Genomic DNA, 15,533 nt, shown 5'->3' with positions numbered 1-15,533 from the left:
AGTACTTGCCCAGCTACTAGTTACTTGACAAACAATCTGATACTTGAGTATCAAAGCTACATCTTCTCAACTTCTAATTGGCCAGAGAGCTATGGATACACGTGATTTAGCAGGATGTCGGAGTCCGATATGTACAGTCGTTGATTTATTCAGCATTAGCGTGGAGCGACTAGAGTTACTTTCGGTTTGGGGTCTCAAGGCTTGCCGTGTTTGGACTAGTGATTCTGAATTTGTGCATGAATATGCATGAAATGGATTAAATTGGAATAAGTTGGAATTTATGCAGAAGGAGTTCTCGTGATTGATCTGCCCTAAGCGATTAGCCCTAGCCCTACTTGTTTTCGTAGAAACTTCTTCTTTTGTCCAAATGTTATTTAGGAAGACTACGTCCTGCTATATAAGAAGAAAAATATCTGCAGGTTGATATCACGTGGAAGTTTCTAGGATCATTAGTGATGTGATCACTTAGCTCATGGTAATCATCAAGGATAAGCCAACAAGCAGCCATAAAGAGGGCTGTCTAAAGGGTCATTCTCATGACAGATGAGAGTTACTGTCTGATGAATATGCTTGTTCAAACATACATGTGTAGCAGATTACTCAAAGCCGTCTGTCGGAGGTTGTAGAGTATTGTCTCATCATAAATCTAGAGATAGCTCATATGGCTTTAAATCCTTACACAAGCAGAAAAACACATCAAGCTCTTTTAGGCATATGATGCAATCCAACATGCCAAAGACTAGGTACTTTATGCTTATGGTAAGCTCAAAACTTCTTATACAACATTATATGAGGGTGCCGCTGGAGAAGATATGCCTATCTGCGGGGACGATCAGAGCTCAACCTCAAGATTGAGCTACTTATGACGCGGCCTCCTGGTTCCTTCATTTAGCACAGAACTACATATGAGAGGCTACCTACACACGTCACAAATACGGTAGTGGCGTAGATAGCTTTCCCACATAGGTAACTTTCTCCAAATAAACCGATACCCGGGCTGACTTTCATGGTGTACCTAACCTAAGTCGAATGATCAAGGTGAGAATGAGGATTAAGCTGGTTGTAAGAAGCTCCAACACGGTGACAGAGCGATGGCTATCCTAGACTGTTCAAAAGTATCCTCATTGCAGCAACATCAACTCTCTCAACTCAGTGCATCCATATGAAGTTACATCCTTCCGACCAATCTATCTATCTTAGGAAAGAACAAAAGACGAAACTCTGTCGGCTAAATCCGCACATTCAAATACGACACAAGGCTTATCCCAATCCAGATTACTGGGTTTTGGTGAATGTAGTATTCTGTTGCCGCTGCTGTGCTACATACCGAAATTGGAGATGACGGTCCTCGGTATTTAGGTCTATACCGCTCGGACTATTACCTAGACTGAATACGAATGGGCCTATACCATGTAGCAATCGTGCCAAGAATTGAACATGCATTCGTGATGATTAATCGAACCATGGGTGAGCTCAGAGTCCATTAGAGTTAAACATAGCATACAGAGGATCTGTCATGCATCTAAGAATGTCATCAACAATCAACCCAGGAAATGGGTCGAGCAAATAGAGCTTGAGCTTGGGGAACAGGCCGTGGCTCAGTCCTTCGACGTTGCACGCCTAACAGGGTGATCTGAGCCCATATACTTGAATCAGGCAGGTGGAGACGCTCGAACATGTACTGCACAAAAGTGGCGTATAACGAGGTAAGGTAGATACGATTATCACGCATGTTCCTTCCGCACCACTTCCTCAGTGTGTCAGGATCCCCGTATTGAACCCCCCGGCCTCCAGGGCATGGCATCGTGGCGTTTCGAGAATACGGATCCGGTATTGAAATGGGTTGCACAAGAAACGTAAAGCCCTCTAAGTCCTTTTACTCCTCGTCTGACCCCCTCCCTTCCGCAGCTTTGAGAAATGCTGTGCAACCTTGAGTAGATGCTAGTTGACGGATCTGGACGTGATACGCTTCGTGCATGGAACGGTTTTGGGTCGTGGTTACTAGGACAAGTCTATTTCCACGACTAGTCGATTTGTGGATTACTCCCTACTTTGGAAAGATTATAAATGACTTTATTACTGGGAGTCATTGCTGACAATACAGTTTCTGATACGGGAAAGAGGCGGCGGACCATCATAGGCCTTTACTAATACTACCTAGGTACCGGATTTGCCCTGATGCGCCGGGGCTTCCCCTTTCCTTTTTAGTGCTCACACCCTCGCCGCTACTGCTCAGTAAGTAGAACCGAGGGACAGCTATTCAGTGATGAGTTTATTCTGATCTGAGTTCCTCGACAAGTATCGGTTTGCGACAACCAGCGTTCGAGAGTTTCGGGATTCTGAAAATTGAACAAGACATCAGCATTGGACTATCTGTCTATTTACCCCAATGTCTACTCTACCATTAATTATTTCCATTGCAAAAGATGTAACGTTTTAGCACCCAAAGTGGAGGGAGTTTATAATCTGTGATCAAGAGATCCAATTTGTACACCATGAGTACATGGTGTGTTATAGGGTAATTCGGATATGTAACCCTAGTCCAACCCTCTCATCGACAGAATCTGTGGAGAATTTCCTAAGCAATAAGTAGTATTATTTTAGATCACAAATGAAACGGCCATTTCTAGTCGGGTTTCCATCTTGCTATCATATAAACATACTACGGATGCTTGTGGAACGGAATAAAGAGAGTTCGTCGGCCTTGTTCATGAGACTCATATGCGCTGTAACTTGAAGGTTGGTTACTGCTGCTTATATAGAAGAGCATTTCATATAGCTAAGACCTTATTTCAAAAAAAAGGGCCACTTTCTCATCCCAATCGGCTTTTATTTTTTCCATATGAGTCAATATCTCATCCATATCGGCTCTTGTTTTTTTCAGATGAGTCAATTTCTTCTCCAAATCGGCTCTTGTTTTTTCCGGATGAGTCAATTGCTCATGAAAATCAGCTATTTTCTTTTCCATATGAGTCGATTGCTCATAAAAATTGACTGCTATCTTGTCCATACAGATCAATATCTCATCCAAATCAGCCCCTCCATCTTCCCTATAGATCAATTCGTCACCCAACTCCTCTCCCTTCTTCTCCATGTAGATCGATTTCTTATCCAAACCAGATACATTCTTTTCCACACTGATTAATCTCTTTCTCAGACAGACGGTCGTTCGTAATGAAGTAATAAGTAAATGAACGATTGAGCCAATGATGAAATCGGGGCAATTTTGACGGTACTCATCAAGATGCATCAATGCTTCTTCTGCCTTGTCGAACCTTTGCCATTTTATATATAAGAAGGCCAGGGACATAAAACACATAATGATATCTGAAGTTTTGGGTCCTCGTACCCTTTGCTTGGATTCAATTACTTGAATCATGATCTCTTCTGCTTTCTTATATCGTTTCTGATCGACATATATTGATCCGAGGTTGAATTGGTAATTCAGCTTGTGACAACATGATGGGTGAAGTGACGTTTTGCTTGTCTCCATAACGCGTAAATAGACATTTTCAGCCTCGGTATATTGCCCTGATTTGCGGTATAACATCGCGAGGCCTTCTTGATATCGCAGGGTAAAGAAATGAGTCGGTCCCAGTATCGATTTCGCGGTCTCGATTACTTGCAAAAAAGTTTGTTCAGAGTCTACATACCGCTTTAGATTCTGGTATGTAACTGCGATGGAGGCTTGGAACTCCATGGTAGCAGGATGCTCTGGCCCGAGACCCTCTATCACTGCCAAAATAGCCTTCTTGGCCTCATCATCTTGTTGTAAGTTCAAGTATGATATTGCCCGAAGCTTTGCACACGAAAGATTTTGTAATGCTATCGTCTTTGTTGAGTCAAGAAATTGAGTTGCTACTCGTCTACCTGTCTCAGAAAATCTTCGCAAGCGACATATTGAGGTCAAAGTCGTCACAGTACGCCAAACGCCCTCATCATCAAAGTTTGGAGTATCAATATTTTGTATGAAGCGTGTGCATAAGTCCTCTGCCTCTCTGTATCTCCAATCTTGATACAAGGTTTCGGACATCGCGCCAATCAGCGTGCTGTGGTCAATCTGCTTTCCTCGAACAGACTCTTCTTTTAAGACCTTTAGAACATGAGGTACATAAATTCTCCATGTCTCAGGAATGAGGGATTGGGGATGAGGCAGGGTTTTATCTAGTATACCCAAAGCCTTAATCATTTGGCTGTCAATAATTCCTTGTCTTCGCATCCAATTTCGTGTTGCAATATGAACAAGTCTGTGAATGCTCAGTAGCCCGTATTGACCGGCTCCACAGTCACTAACGAACGCATAGGACTTAAGAAGACCGATTGCTTTGATCTTTTCATTTTCCGAACTGCTTGGAGGAAGCATACACAGTGGAATGTTGCGAGGATTGATGCAAGCCATGAAAGTTAAATACTCTGCCGCCAGTTGGTTGGATTGCTGAATCTGTCGAAATGAGATCCACCAAGTGGTAGCCACAGGGTTCTGGATATCCTTATAGCGCCACTTATCCTTGAAGTCCTCACTAAGGACCTCGATGATGTCCGATTCCTGCCTCTCAAGCAGCCCAATATATGTAGATAAACTGATTTGATTTTTATTGATATATGCCACTGCTTGTGTGATGGCCAATGGAAGGAGCATTAACTGCTCGAGAAATTGTACAGCCGTATCATGGTGTTTAAGGGGATCATTCTTCTGCAGTGACTGCTGTAGAAATTCCAACCCAGTATGGATATCATATTCTGGGAGCGGTAACACATTAGAATCCGTCAAGTCAAGAGCGAGTTGTTGATTGCGAGATGTAAAAAGAGTACGACCATTTTCATTCTCCGCAATGAAAGTGTGTAACGCATTGTCGTTCCCGAACCATATATTCTTGTCATCCACATTATCAAAAATAATAAGCCAATTTACGGAAGTTGATTGGCTCAAATAAGTCTGTACTTCCTTCTTCGCATTTCCTCCTGAAAGCTCAAGTCTCTGTGCTATCTCCGTGTAAGCCTGCTCGACACTCTCCAAGGAGGTGCACGGTATCCAGAAGATTGAGCAATCTGGATCGTCATCGCGTATCTGGTAGGCGACCTCAAGAGCAACTTGAGTCTTTCCAACACCCCCGAGCCCAGTTATCGCAAGTTCTCGTGGACCATTTGGGTCAGAAATCAAAGCCCTTAAATGCTCGATCTCCTTTTGACGACCAACAAACTTTGGGTTTCTGCGAAAGGGTACCATCCATTCACTCGATCTCACTATCATAAAGCTTTCAGCAGGTGTAGAAACTTGACTATAATTTGTTGATCACCTACCTTTCTGAGCAACAGGATCCAAGTATTTCAAAAGTGTTTTTGCAGCCGCAGCCGCATTTACAGCAGCATATGATTGCCATTTGCTGTCCTTGTGGCTATCTGCATAATCGGATACACCCTTAATAACAATGCAGGGAAAGTTGTCGCAGGCCCCAGCACTCTCCATTTCAAACGCAATAACCTCCTCTGCCTCCGCTAGCTTGTCCCGGTGCGATGCCGACTTCATAACTCTATCTGCAGATGCGAATTTTCCTATATGAACGGCTGCATTATTTAGCTCCGTCTGCTGTCTACGACGAATGATCCGGTCCTGCTCGCAGCCAAGACTGGCACAATCATTCCTTGTTGCTTCATCACAAATTTGGTCAGAGGAATTCACCGCAAAACACGCACAGTAGGTAGAGTCTGACTTTGTGTGATGTTTGTGTTGGTATTGCGAGTCAAACAGAACGTCATCGGATTCTGGACGGTGCCACCTAGAATCAGCTTGCTGGATTCTTTGGTGGTGTTTAGTCATTTGATCTTGAAAATCCCTACGAGCTTGACCGACACTTAAACCCGTAAGAAGTGTCCTAAGCTTATGGGATGATCCGCCTAGGATGTTTTTGACATCACGCTTCTGTCTAAAACCATCGGGGTATTGTTTGCCATAATCATACAGTATCACGGAATCGCCAATGATAACGTCCCCGAGGAAGATCGGCTGACCGTTTGGCGATTTTGGTACACCTCCACATATACCAAGAACGAGAGCAATTTCTATGTTGGGGTAGCTGTGTCGAAGGTCCGAGGCTACCATCGCAGCGCTTCCTTTTCCCATTCCTGGCATATAGCACATAACAATCTCATGTTTCCCAATTCTTCCATTCAGATAGCAGTTTCGATCTGCTTTGGATTTGCCATATACCGTACCGAATCGATCGTACACTTCGTCGAAATATGCTTCAGCGGCTTCACTTTCTAGTGCAAGAGCACAAATGATGGCGATAGTAAACTTTTCTCGGTTCCTTGGACGCATCCTGCGCAATTACGCTGACTGTGGAAATCGTCCTGCGAGGTAGTGACATTTAGAGAGGGGAAATGATCAAGTAAAATCCAGAAAGGGGAGACAGGAAAACCATTTCTGACCGCTCAACAATCATCTAAGCCTCACGCAAGACAGGGGTATGGCTGGCCGTTCACGAATCCGAGGCCTCGTATCTTTACGCTAATCGATTCCCATCAAAAGCTCTTGTTCTATTGGCCACTTTTTCAGACTAGATAATTGTTTTCGAAGTGTGTGAGTCTGCCTTGAGATGTTAGAACTCGCAGCCTTGTTCGATGGGTATTCAATATTTGCTTTTCTTGTAAATTCTCCCTTATTCGCTGCACTGCACCATATAATCATGCCAAGCCGCCTTCCATCCAACACTGCTTCCGGATATTACAGTGGTCCACAAGACCACAGCCCAATGCTCGCTATCAGTTATTGCACGATTTAGCTTCAAAACGCGAAAAGTACACGAGAATGAACTCGATTGAGCTCACTCTTGCAGAGCTGAGCAGCTTGAAAACAGGAGAGAAGAAAAACTATACTCAGACTGCATTTCTTAATCCTGATCGATATACGCTCTCAAGAAGATTTCGCCTAGTTACAGACTCAAAAAAATTGAAATTGACAACAGACAATCACTCAACTCTCAGCAGTCCAAAAACTTTTCCAATGAATCAATATGCGCACAGAGCACCAGCTTCTTCCTATACCGTCAAATTTAGCAAATTTAGCTTATGAGATATCCGATAAAGAGCTTAGATAGAATTGGGCTTCTCGCTGGCTCAAAAAGAACTCGGATAAGGTGATTTCTCGGTTTTACAGGCCTTGATTGTGACGAAAGAGAGGAGGTTCGGTGTATCGATATGCTATTTATTTTGAGCTTATTGGCCAGAGAATTGATCATTATAAGCTTACGCCAGCCCGGATTTATAATATGGATGAAAAAGGCTTTATGCTTGGAGTTGGCTCACAAGAGAAAATAGTTCTATCGGCAAAATTATTAACAAGGAAGCTATAAGTAGCTTCTCTAAGACGGGAACCAAGAATAGATTACTGTAAATGCTTTAATTTGTGCTGATGGAACGACTTTACTGTCTTCCTTGATGTATATGGCCAAATCGGGTAATTTATAGAATTCGTGACTCCAAGATTTTGGCGCTTCAAAAATGTGCTATTTTGTAACTTTAGAGTCAGGATGGACTAAGAACGAGTTCGGATTTCAATGGCTCAAGGATACATTTGACAAGGAATCAAGAGCTCAAGCAAGCCAGGGTTGGCGCCTTTTAATCCTTGACGGTCGTGGCTCCCATGTGAATATGAGATTCATCAATTATTACCAAAAAAAAACCCCAATCTTATTATATATAGTTCCCTCATGTAACGCATACTTTGCAGCCTTTCGCGTCTCATTATTCTCGCCTTTTGTCAGGGCTTATACCATGAAATTGCGTAAGTTCATGAATGTGGTTTCCTGAGGCTGAGCTGTCTCMCTAAACGTGACTTTTTTCCGGCTTTTTTTTTTTTTTTGGCTAGCTGAGATGCCACTTTGTAAGCGAGAATATCTAATCATGCAGTGAGCATGAGTTAGGGCTGAAATCTACTCAATGAGCCAGACCGTGAGCGCCCTAAAATTCCGACGGCAGCTGAAAAAGGAAATCCCACGTAGCAGAGAAAATATGGCTCGTATAGCTACCTAGGAACAACTTGATTATATCCAGATTCATGTCTCTAGACTCCATTAGGCCGATCAATACCATCTACTCAGAATTCGCACCTTCCTAAACGGGATCAACTTTCTATTGGTATACAACATCTGAGACACTGGACAGAATCAGAAGGTTTATTTGCTGGCCATGATTACGTACCTATGAAGCTCATACCACCATAGCAGTCAGTCATAACCATGAATCTGGTACCCTGTTTTCAGAACTATCTTTGAGCTATAGCACCCTGTAGACATGGAGGCCGGGTACTTGCTTGTATGTCATACTCTTGGTGCTAAGTTGGGCTATATAGGAAAGAGAATGGTTACTGTCTTGTATGTTTATATCTGATGAATACATCTATGAAGTTTTGATTACATGTCTGAACTGGTGTCTCGGGCATGTAAGTTAGATCTAAGAGTCCGTCATTAGCAGTATTTCTCCTGAATGTTTATAATGAGAGCTCAGTAAAGATCATTCAGCAAGCATCAAGGCCTTTGGCCCATGATTTTTGTAGCTCCCCAAAGTAGATGGAAGTAAACAAACTCCGAATAGCCATTTATCTACCTCGGTAGGTACTACCATCAATGGTAAAAGAACTGGATCTATACATTGTTTATCAAAATATATGCTAGTAGAATATCTCTAATGCTATTCGCTAATTGATCGCTCAATATACATTCCATGCACTTCAATTTCCGTCACGAAAAAAATGTTTAATATAGGTACCAGGAAGAAGGATCAACACCTGATTATGAATTACTCAGCAGGACATCCGTCATCCTCGTCGTCATCAGGCGCAGGAATGTCAGTCGTGGTGGGCACAGTTTCGGAGCTGATGATTGTGCTGCTGGGTGTTGGGGTTGTGGATGGTGAGACCATGGAGATGGCTCCTGATGTGACGGCAGCATTCGGCGGTATAGCAGCGCTTGATGAAACCACGGCACTAGACGAGGCCAGACTTGGAGTAGGTGTGCTGACAGGTGCAGTAGTTACAACCGCAGAACTGGATGAAGCAATAACGACAGCCTGCGAAGAAGAAGAAGAAGAAGAAGAAGAAGAAGAAGAAGAAGAAGAAGAAGAAGAAGAAGAAGAAGAAGGAGAAGGAGTCGGAGTCGAAGCAGCCACTGTAGAATACGAAGTCGAGCAAGCCGTCGTCGCGGGTGCTAGGAACTGGATATTATCAAAGCCAACATAATATTCAGTCGAATCACACTCTAGCGCGAACAAAATGAGATGACTAGTAGCCGTAGGCGTAAAATCCAGTGAATATTGTGTCCACGGCAGCCCGTTCGCACCCATAGTAGTTACATTCTCGACCAGCAGATTGGCATTGGTTTGACCGTCCTTGAAAATGTACACATAACAATCCTGGGAGCTGAGACCGTTAGGTATCCCGGCGATAGAGTAAGTAATGGTGTAGATCGTGCTAGTATCGAGCCCATCCACCGTCTGAGACATAAAAAGCTCATCTCCACCGCGAATAGCAGAATCGTATGTCTTGATGTAATACTGGCCGTCCGCGGCGGTCGAAAAGGGTGAACTCAAAGAGTCTGCATCGACAACAGCGGCATTGGCGCCATTGAAGTTTATTGTCCAGCCGGCGAAGCTGCCTTCTTCGAAGCTGGGGTTTGTGAAGAGTTGTGGCTGATTGACGCTACACGAGACGATGGGAATGGTTGCTGCTACAGCAATTCGAAGCACAGAGCTGGCAGCGACGAACACAGAAATGGAGAGTGGATACATGATGATCGATGGTCGATCTGAAGTTGGTGTTTTGATCGTAGGAAAACACGTAGTGATTCAAGTCCTGTACATCTCGGAAGTAGCTACGACAAGCCTTAAGAATATCAATTTTAGCAAAACTCTAGGTCGCAGCATAGACTTTTTCTTCATATCACGCAGCTTTCGGACTATCATCGAAGGGTTATTTTTGCCGACTAGGATAGCTAGTGACTGATATTCCGTTAATTTCTATTGGTCAGGCTTTCGAGTATTTTGTCAACTTTAATACTTGCCCCTGGGGCTAGTACCGATACGAAAAAAAACTTTACGCTCGATAATAAACGCCTTCCGAGCTTGTTAGTTCTAGGCTTTTGTGGAGTACCGGAGACTCCGAGAGGTTAGTGTGGTGCTTGAAATGAGTGCTGCTGGCAACTGTGTTTGTGCTCTATCTTGTGCTAATATATAACTGAGCGTGGTTTATATCATCAAGAATGACCTTTTTACGGTACACATGAATATATGCTTGTCTTAAAAAGCGTTAGTGATCAAAGACGACGTCGTCTCGGTTCTCTGGAGGATAATCGCGCTAGTCCGCTTTGGGCTCATTTTAGGGCTTTTTTCTCATTCTGACATCTCGACTAAGCAGAACAATAACAGAATCTCACAATAATATTTGTAATAGATGAAAGGTGAAGTGGAAGGATCATAACTCATAATAAAATCTGGTATACGCTACGTGAAAACGTACCTATACTTATCGCTTTCGAATCCATCGACTGAAAGGGAGTAGGTACAATCTGGCTAAACTCCGCAATCACGTACACAGACACGAACACAAACACAGACACAGACACAGACAAGGATTAAAAACCACCATTGAGCTGGAAAGTCCATCAATAACCATGCTTCGTTTGCGTTTCGCTCTCGACAAATTCCCGTCGCTCGCTTGAAAGAGGATAGAATAGCAATCAAACAAATAAGTCAATGATAGCTAAAGGTGGAGAAAGAGAAAAAGATAAGAACTACAAGAATCGAAGTAGAGGAAAGTGAAATGATGAAAAAAAGAAAAAAAATAAGACAAACAAACAGACCAGACAGCCACCTTTCCCGCTTTTTAATCCAACAACAATCTCGTTTATAGTCGTATCCGTCCAGTCCGTCCTAGTATCGGGTTTGTATTTCTCGTTGCTGTCGAGATTGGATTGCAACATCCCCTCAATGAATATCGTGCTGCCGTAAGTAATAACTTTTCCCATTGCCTTTGATAACTCCCATTCACCGAATCGCCCAGCAATAAATGACAAGAAAACAGGATCATCCTTCTAAATGCACATTCGTACGCTCGGCAATCTTCGCAATTCTTGAATTCGATAATTCAAAGAAGTCAATCAAGCACATAGACTTTCCTGGATAGGATCTATAAATCTCGAGAACGAGGTCCCGCCGCTACTACCCCGGCTGCATTGACTGCTATCATTCACGATCGATGAGAGCGGCAGTCTTTCCGAGATTGATTGTTTCGAGTATTGATTGGAGCCATCCTCTTGCTCGTCACTGTGATAGCTCGCTATCATCGGGTCGAATGCGTCGTCTAGCGTGGGGGAGTTTGAGCTCAGATCGAGACTGGGGACTTGGCTCTGACTGCTGCTAGAACTGCCAGAGTCTCTTCGGAAGGACGAGTCGTCGTCATCATTTTGGTGACTATGGTGGTATCGATTACTGAGCGATAGACCACCATCCGTAGATTCATGGCCGCCGAGTGAATTGGGAAAGATGAACTCCAAGGAGCCATCGGAAGTCGAAACGAGAGGGCTGATTGCTTCCGCAGAATGATTAATCTGCCCAAACTGCGGCTGGTAACTATGACGCGGCATATCGCGGCCTTGGCTATAGTGAGAGTCACCTCGCTGGGAGCCATCATACAGGAACTGCACCTGAGAGTATTGCTGATGATCAATCGACGAAGGTAGCATCCCACGACTAGTGGTCTCTCCAGAATTCCCCCGTCCTCCGTCACCCATACTGGCAGAACTGTGTCGTCTCTCATCCTTGTAGTGTCCTGGAGACCGTCCACGTACCACCATGGGGTCCGAGATTCTTCTGGCTATCTTCTCCCAATGTTGCCCATATGGCCGATTGACCATGGCATGCAGCTCCACGACTAAGTTGTAGTACTGTTGTTGTGCTCGTCGTTTCCCGTTATTTGCAGTCGCCTTTTGAAACTGGATCCGTTCGAATGTGTGTTGAGTCGGTGGCTGTGCCGGTGCCATGCCATACGGGGGGAATTCCATCTGCTGCGGCATTCCATACATCGGCGAGTGCGATCCGGAACCAGTCATGTTCGAAGCCAAAAAGTATGGCGGCTGGGGKCGAAGACGGATCTTATCTGGCTTTCGCTCGGATTGTTTGTCTCGCTTGGGAGTGTGTTGAACAAGTTCTCGAGTCTCATTATCCGATGCATTCACGACCGCCGAAATGGACATGGCCCAGTCGATGATGGGTTCCATACGCTGATCCTGCGTTTGCAAGTAAAAGTTGCTAGTGGTCAAAAATGGCTGCAAAGTAAACGAACATGAAACAGAAAAGTAGTTTCGACGGTAACATGTCCACTTGTCGTCTGCTTGGAAAAAGCCCTTGTGGATCTTGGCATGGATGACCGGAAGAAGTTTCTGGTTGTTGCTCCCAAGGATGTTGCCAATGATTTCAGTTTCGCAGAACGGTGGCGCTTCTAGCAGCGACTGTGCTGATCGTTGTGACTGCACGTAGGAATAAGTGTCTAGCTGGTTGGAGACTCCTTGTGGCAGACTCGAGCTGTAAGAGTATCGCGGGAAGTCGTTCAAAGATGCGGATGGAGACGGAAATGCATTTCTGCTCAATGCGTATCCGCTGGGATAGGCGTCTCTGGCCATGATGGGGTTGTTTGAAAGCGAAGATCCACTTCCCTGTAACGAGTTCGTTGGGTTTACCGCTGGATGTCTGTAGACAGAAACGAATTAGTACAGACAATTCGGTTTAGTAGAATGAGAGAAAATGCAAGTTTGACCCACAGAACTGGAATTCTGACTGCGGGTGAAGCAAAACCGGTCATTCTCTGTGACCAGGAACTCTGTTGTGGGTAGAGTGATGTATGGTTGGCAGCAAGACTATCCGCCGTTGTCCCATCAGTTGGACTTATAAGAAGTCCCCCTGGGCCTGACGCAAATCTGATTCAAACAAGAATAGTTAGCATTATTAAAATGGAGAGCAAGAGAAAAGAAACAACCGTGGCGACAGCCTCGTTGCGGATTCTCGCCGGTACGTCCACGAGCCTTCTGTGTAGATGTCCATCCAACCACACTGCAAAGATGGGTTATATGTGTCTCAACCCGATCAACGCTGCAGCGCAGAGTCGGTTACACAACAGGCCAAACGTCATGACATGAATCGACGGGAACGGAAGCAAGGGAATCAAAACAACGACAAATGACTCAATCGGGCCGTTGCAAGAAACGAAAAGGAAGGATGAGGCTTAAATGTTTCATCAGCGCTTGTAGATCAATACTTACTGAGCATCCTGTCGCGGACTATAAGGTAAGCCGTTCGTGGAAGTTGTCAGCGTGCTCGACTCCGTCAGCGTATGTCCGATGGACCCGATACGCCGACTGTGATTTTCCTCGTCGCCGGTCGTAAAGGCGGCTGACGGTGAGAAGAATCGCTGTGTTTGGGACCCAATACAGTCGCTGGCCGAGGACGAGGGTGGGTAGCCTAATGAGAAAGGCTGGCTGTGTAATACAGCTGTTTAGTAGTGTTAGTCTAGGCAAGTCACATTCAATCTGCGGTCTGAAAAGAGGAACAAGAAAAATGAAAAAAGTTTAATGAAAAAAATAATAAGAAATTGAATGTCCAGGAAGCAGGATATTCCCTTTTTTGAAAACAGCAAGAGCTTCGGCCGGCGGTGATTGAAAACAGAAAATGGAAAATATATCGGTCATGACGGGCATTAGTAGACTGATAAAGAGAGTCGAGGCTAGAAAAGGCGGCAAAAAAGACAAAGACAAGCATGGCGACAGGAGGGTCGGTCCAGATTGGAGTCGGAGCTCTTTGTGTGTGACAAGGATGTACGCCGGGCCACTGAGGGACATACAGGGGTCCAGCTATGCAAGTGTCTATGTACTTGCATACATAGTACCTGCTAGCCCAGTGCAATGCTGCCAGCTAGTAACGACCAGGATGACCTTCCAATTAAAGCTGTGCGATTCGCTTGGCAAATATTTGCTGGGCTCTAGGCGCTTGATAATTCGAAGAAGAAATAAGCTTACCAGTAGAATGCATGTGGGCGAGTCGGCTGTGTTATGCTTGGAATTGATTGAAGAATTGTTTCCGATTATGAACTGACAATGTGATATGCAGCGCCCGAGTAGGAGAAAACCGGCCCGTATTGAATACTTGAGCTGATGATGTCAAGAAGAGCTTTTACTCGGGGCAAAAAAGCGATTGTAATTAGTTGATGAAGTCTCAATTCCTTGGTGCCCCGTGACTGGGTTAGTCTTCATCCAGTCTCTGAAAAGTCTTTGAAGCGGTCGACTCTGTCTATTTCGTTCAGGAAAAAGCCGCCTGTAGACAATTTAGTCTTACCTGTCCCTCAAAACGGTATTCAGCAAAGATGTAAATCAAGTAAGCAGATAGTAGGGGTGGTAAAAGTATGAAAAAGGGTAGGCATTCGAGAAAAGAAAGCACCATTCCTGTGACTTTGAACGCAACATGCTTCCTCCACGTCTGGTAGGATAAAACATATAGCAAAATACACTGGAGAGCTCATGGCGGAGACTGAGATGACCTTTCGAAGGGACAAGTCGGAGGTAGGCAACGGCAGTAGGGTTTAAAAAGAAATGGAGGCAACGTGAGCGAGAAAGTGCGTAGATATACTGCCTTTCACGCCGGTAATATCGAATGAAGAGTATCGTCAATATCCCAGATAGCAGATCAGTAGTAGAGAGAAAGACATGAGTTGAGTCCACAGGGGGAAAGCTAGTATGAGCTTCAACATCCTGATAGTCATACTAAAGAGAAGGCATCGCTGAAGATTCAAATGAACACATAGGTCGAGGTAAAGCATATATAAGTAAACAGACAAGTAAAGAAAAAAAAAAACAACATCCAGGACAATGGAAAAGACTCGACGGTAACAATCTTACTTACCGAACTATCTGTAGATGAGGTTGAGCAAATGTAACAACTTGTCTACCGCCGGAGATTTTTCGAACAAATAGTCGTACCCCGTCGAACTCAACAGCTGATGTTTATAGGACCTCACGATGTTACCTATGTTGATCTTGTTTCACAAAACGAAATAGAAGGTCGAGGGAGACGAGAAATCAGAATCAGGTTATTTGTGTGAGGAGTTGTCAGCAAAAGCTGAAATCGTCCGTAACGTTGGCGGATAAATAAGAGAGAAGGAAAGGTATCACCAAAGATACAAAAGCTCACAATCGGAGATTTTGAGGAGGAAAAAGTAAACTGGACTGAAGGATCGAGTCGAAAAGATTTTAAATCCCGATAGAGGAGTGTCAGGGCACGAGTGAAGAGGGAAAGGAAAAGGAGGGATTGTGAGGCTTTGATATCTGTTTCACTCGATACTTGTGGTGGTAGATGAAAGCCTAGCTAGCTAGCCCTCTCTCGATCTCTCTTTTTTTGTCTCTGTTTTCCGTCAAGCCCATATCCTGGAGAGGAGCATGCTGATGGACTGTGACCTTCTCGCCAGATCGTCCAACCCTACGGAGCTACCCTTGGCC

At 44.4% G+C, this 15,533-nt stretch overlaps 3 protein-coding genes across 3 annotated transcripts; all 3 read right to left on the bottom strand.

Moving 5' to 3' along the window:
• Positions 1-4,257: 4,257 nt before the first annotated feature.
• BHQ10_004482 (uncharacterized protein) lies at positions 4,258-5,527 on the bottom strand (the record flags this gene model as incomplete). The annotated part of the gene is made up of 3 exons (XM_040876852.1): positions 4,258-4,289; positions 4,366-5,244; positions 5,302-5,527. 3 exons carry the CDS (start codon positions 5,525-5,527, stop codon positions 4,258-4,260), a joined length of 1,137 nt encoding a protein of 378 aa, XP_040732986.1.
• Positions 5,528-8,796: 3,269 nt separating this feature from the next.
• BHQ10_004481 (uncharacterized protein) lies at positions 8,797-9,783 on the bottom strand (the record flags this gene model as incomplete). Its single annotated transcript, XM_040876851.1, has 1 exon — positions 8,797-9,783. One exon carries the CDS (start codon positions 9,781-9,783, stop codon positions 8,797-8,799), a length of 987 nt encoding a protein of 328 aa, XP_040732985.1.
• A 1,367-nt stretch (positions 9,784-11,150) lies between these two features.
• On the bottom strand, positions 11,151-12,671 carry BHQ10_004480 (uncharacterized protein; the record flags this gene model as incomplete). Its single annotated transcript, XM_040876850.1, has 1 exon — positions 11,151-12,671. The coding sequence occupies one exon, from the start codon at positions 12,669-12,671 to the stop codon at positions 11,151-11,153; it is 1,521 nt and encodes a 506-aa protein (XP_040732984.1).
• Between the last annotated feature and the right edge of the window lie 2,862 nt (positions 12,672-15,533).

This window comes from Talaromyces amestolkiae (genome assembly GCF_001896365.1).
Source record: "Talaromyces amestolkiae strain CIB chromosome Unknown scaffold7.1, whole genome shotgun sequence".
Taxonomy (NCBI): Eukaryota; Fungi; Ascomycota; class Eurotiomycetes; order Eurotiales; family Trichocomaceae; genus Talaromyces; species Talaromyces amestolkiae.
Note: the sequence above shows the minus strand (reverse complement) of the source record. Positions and strands in the feature narration are given on the sequence as shown.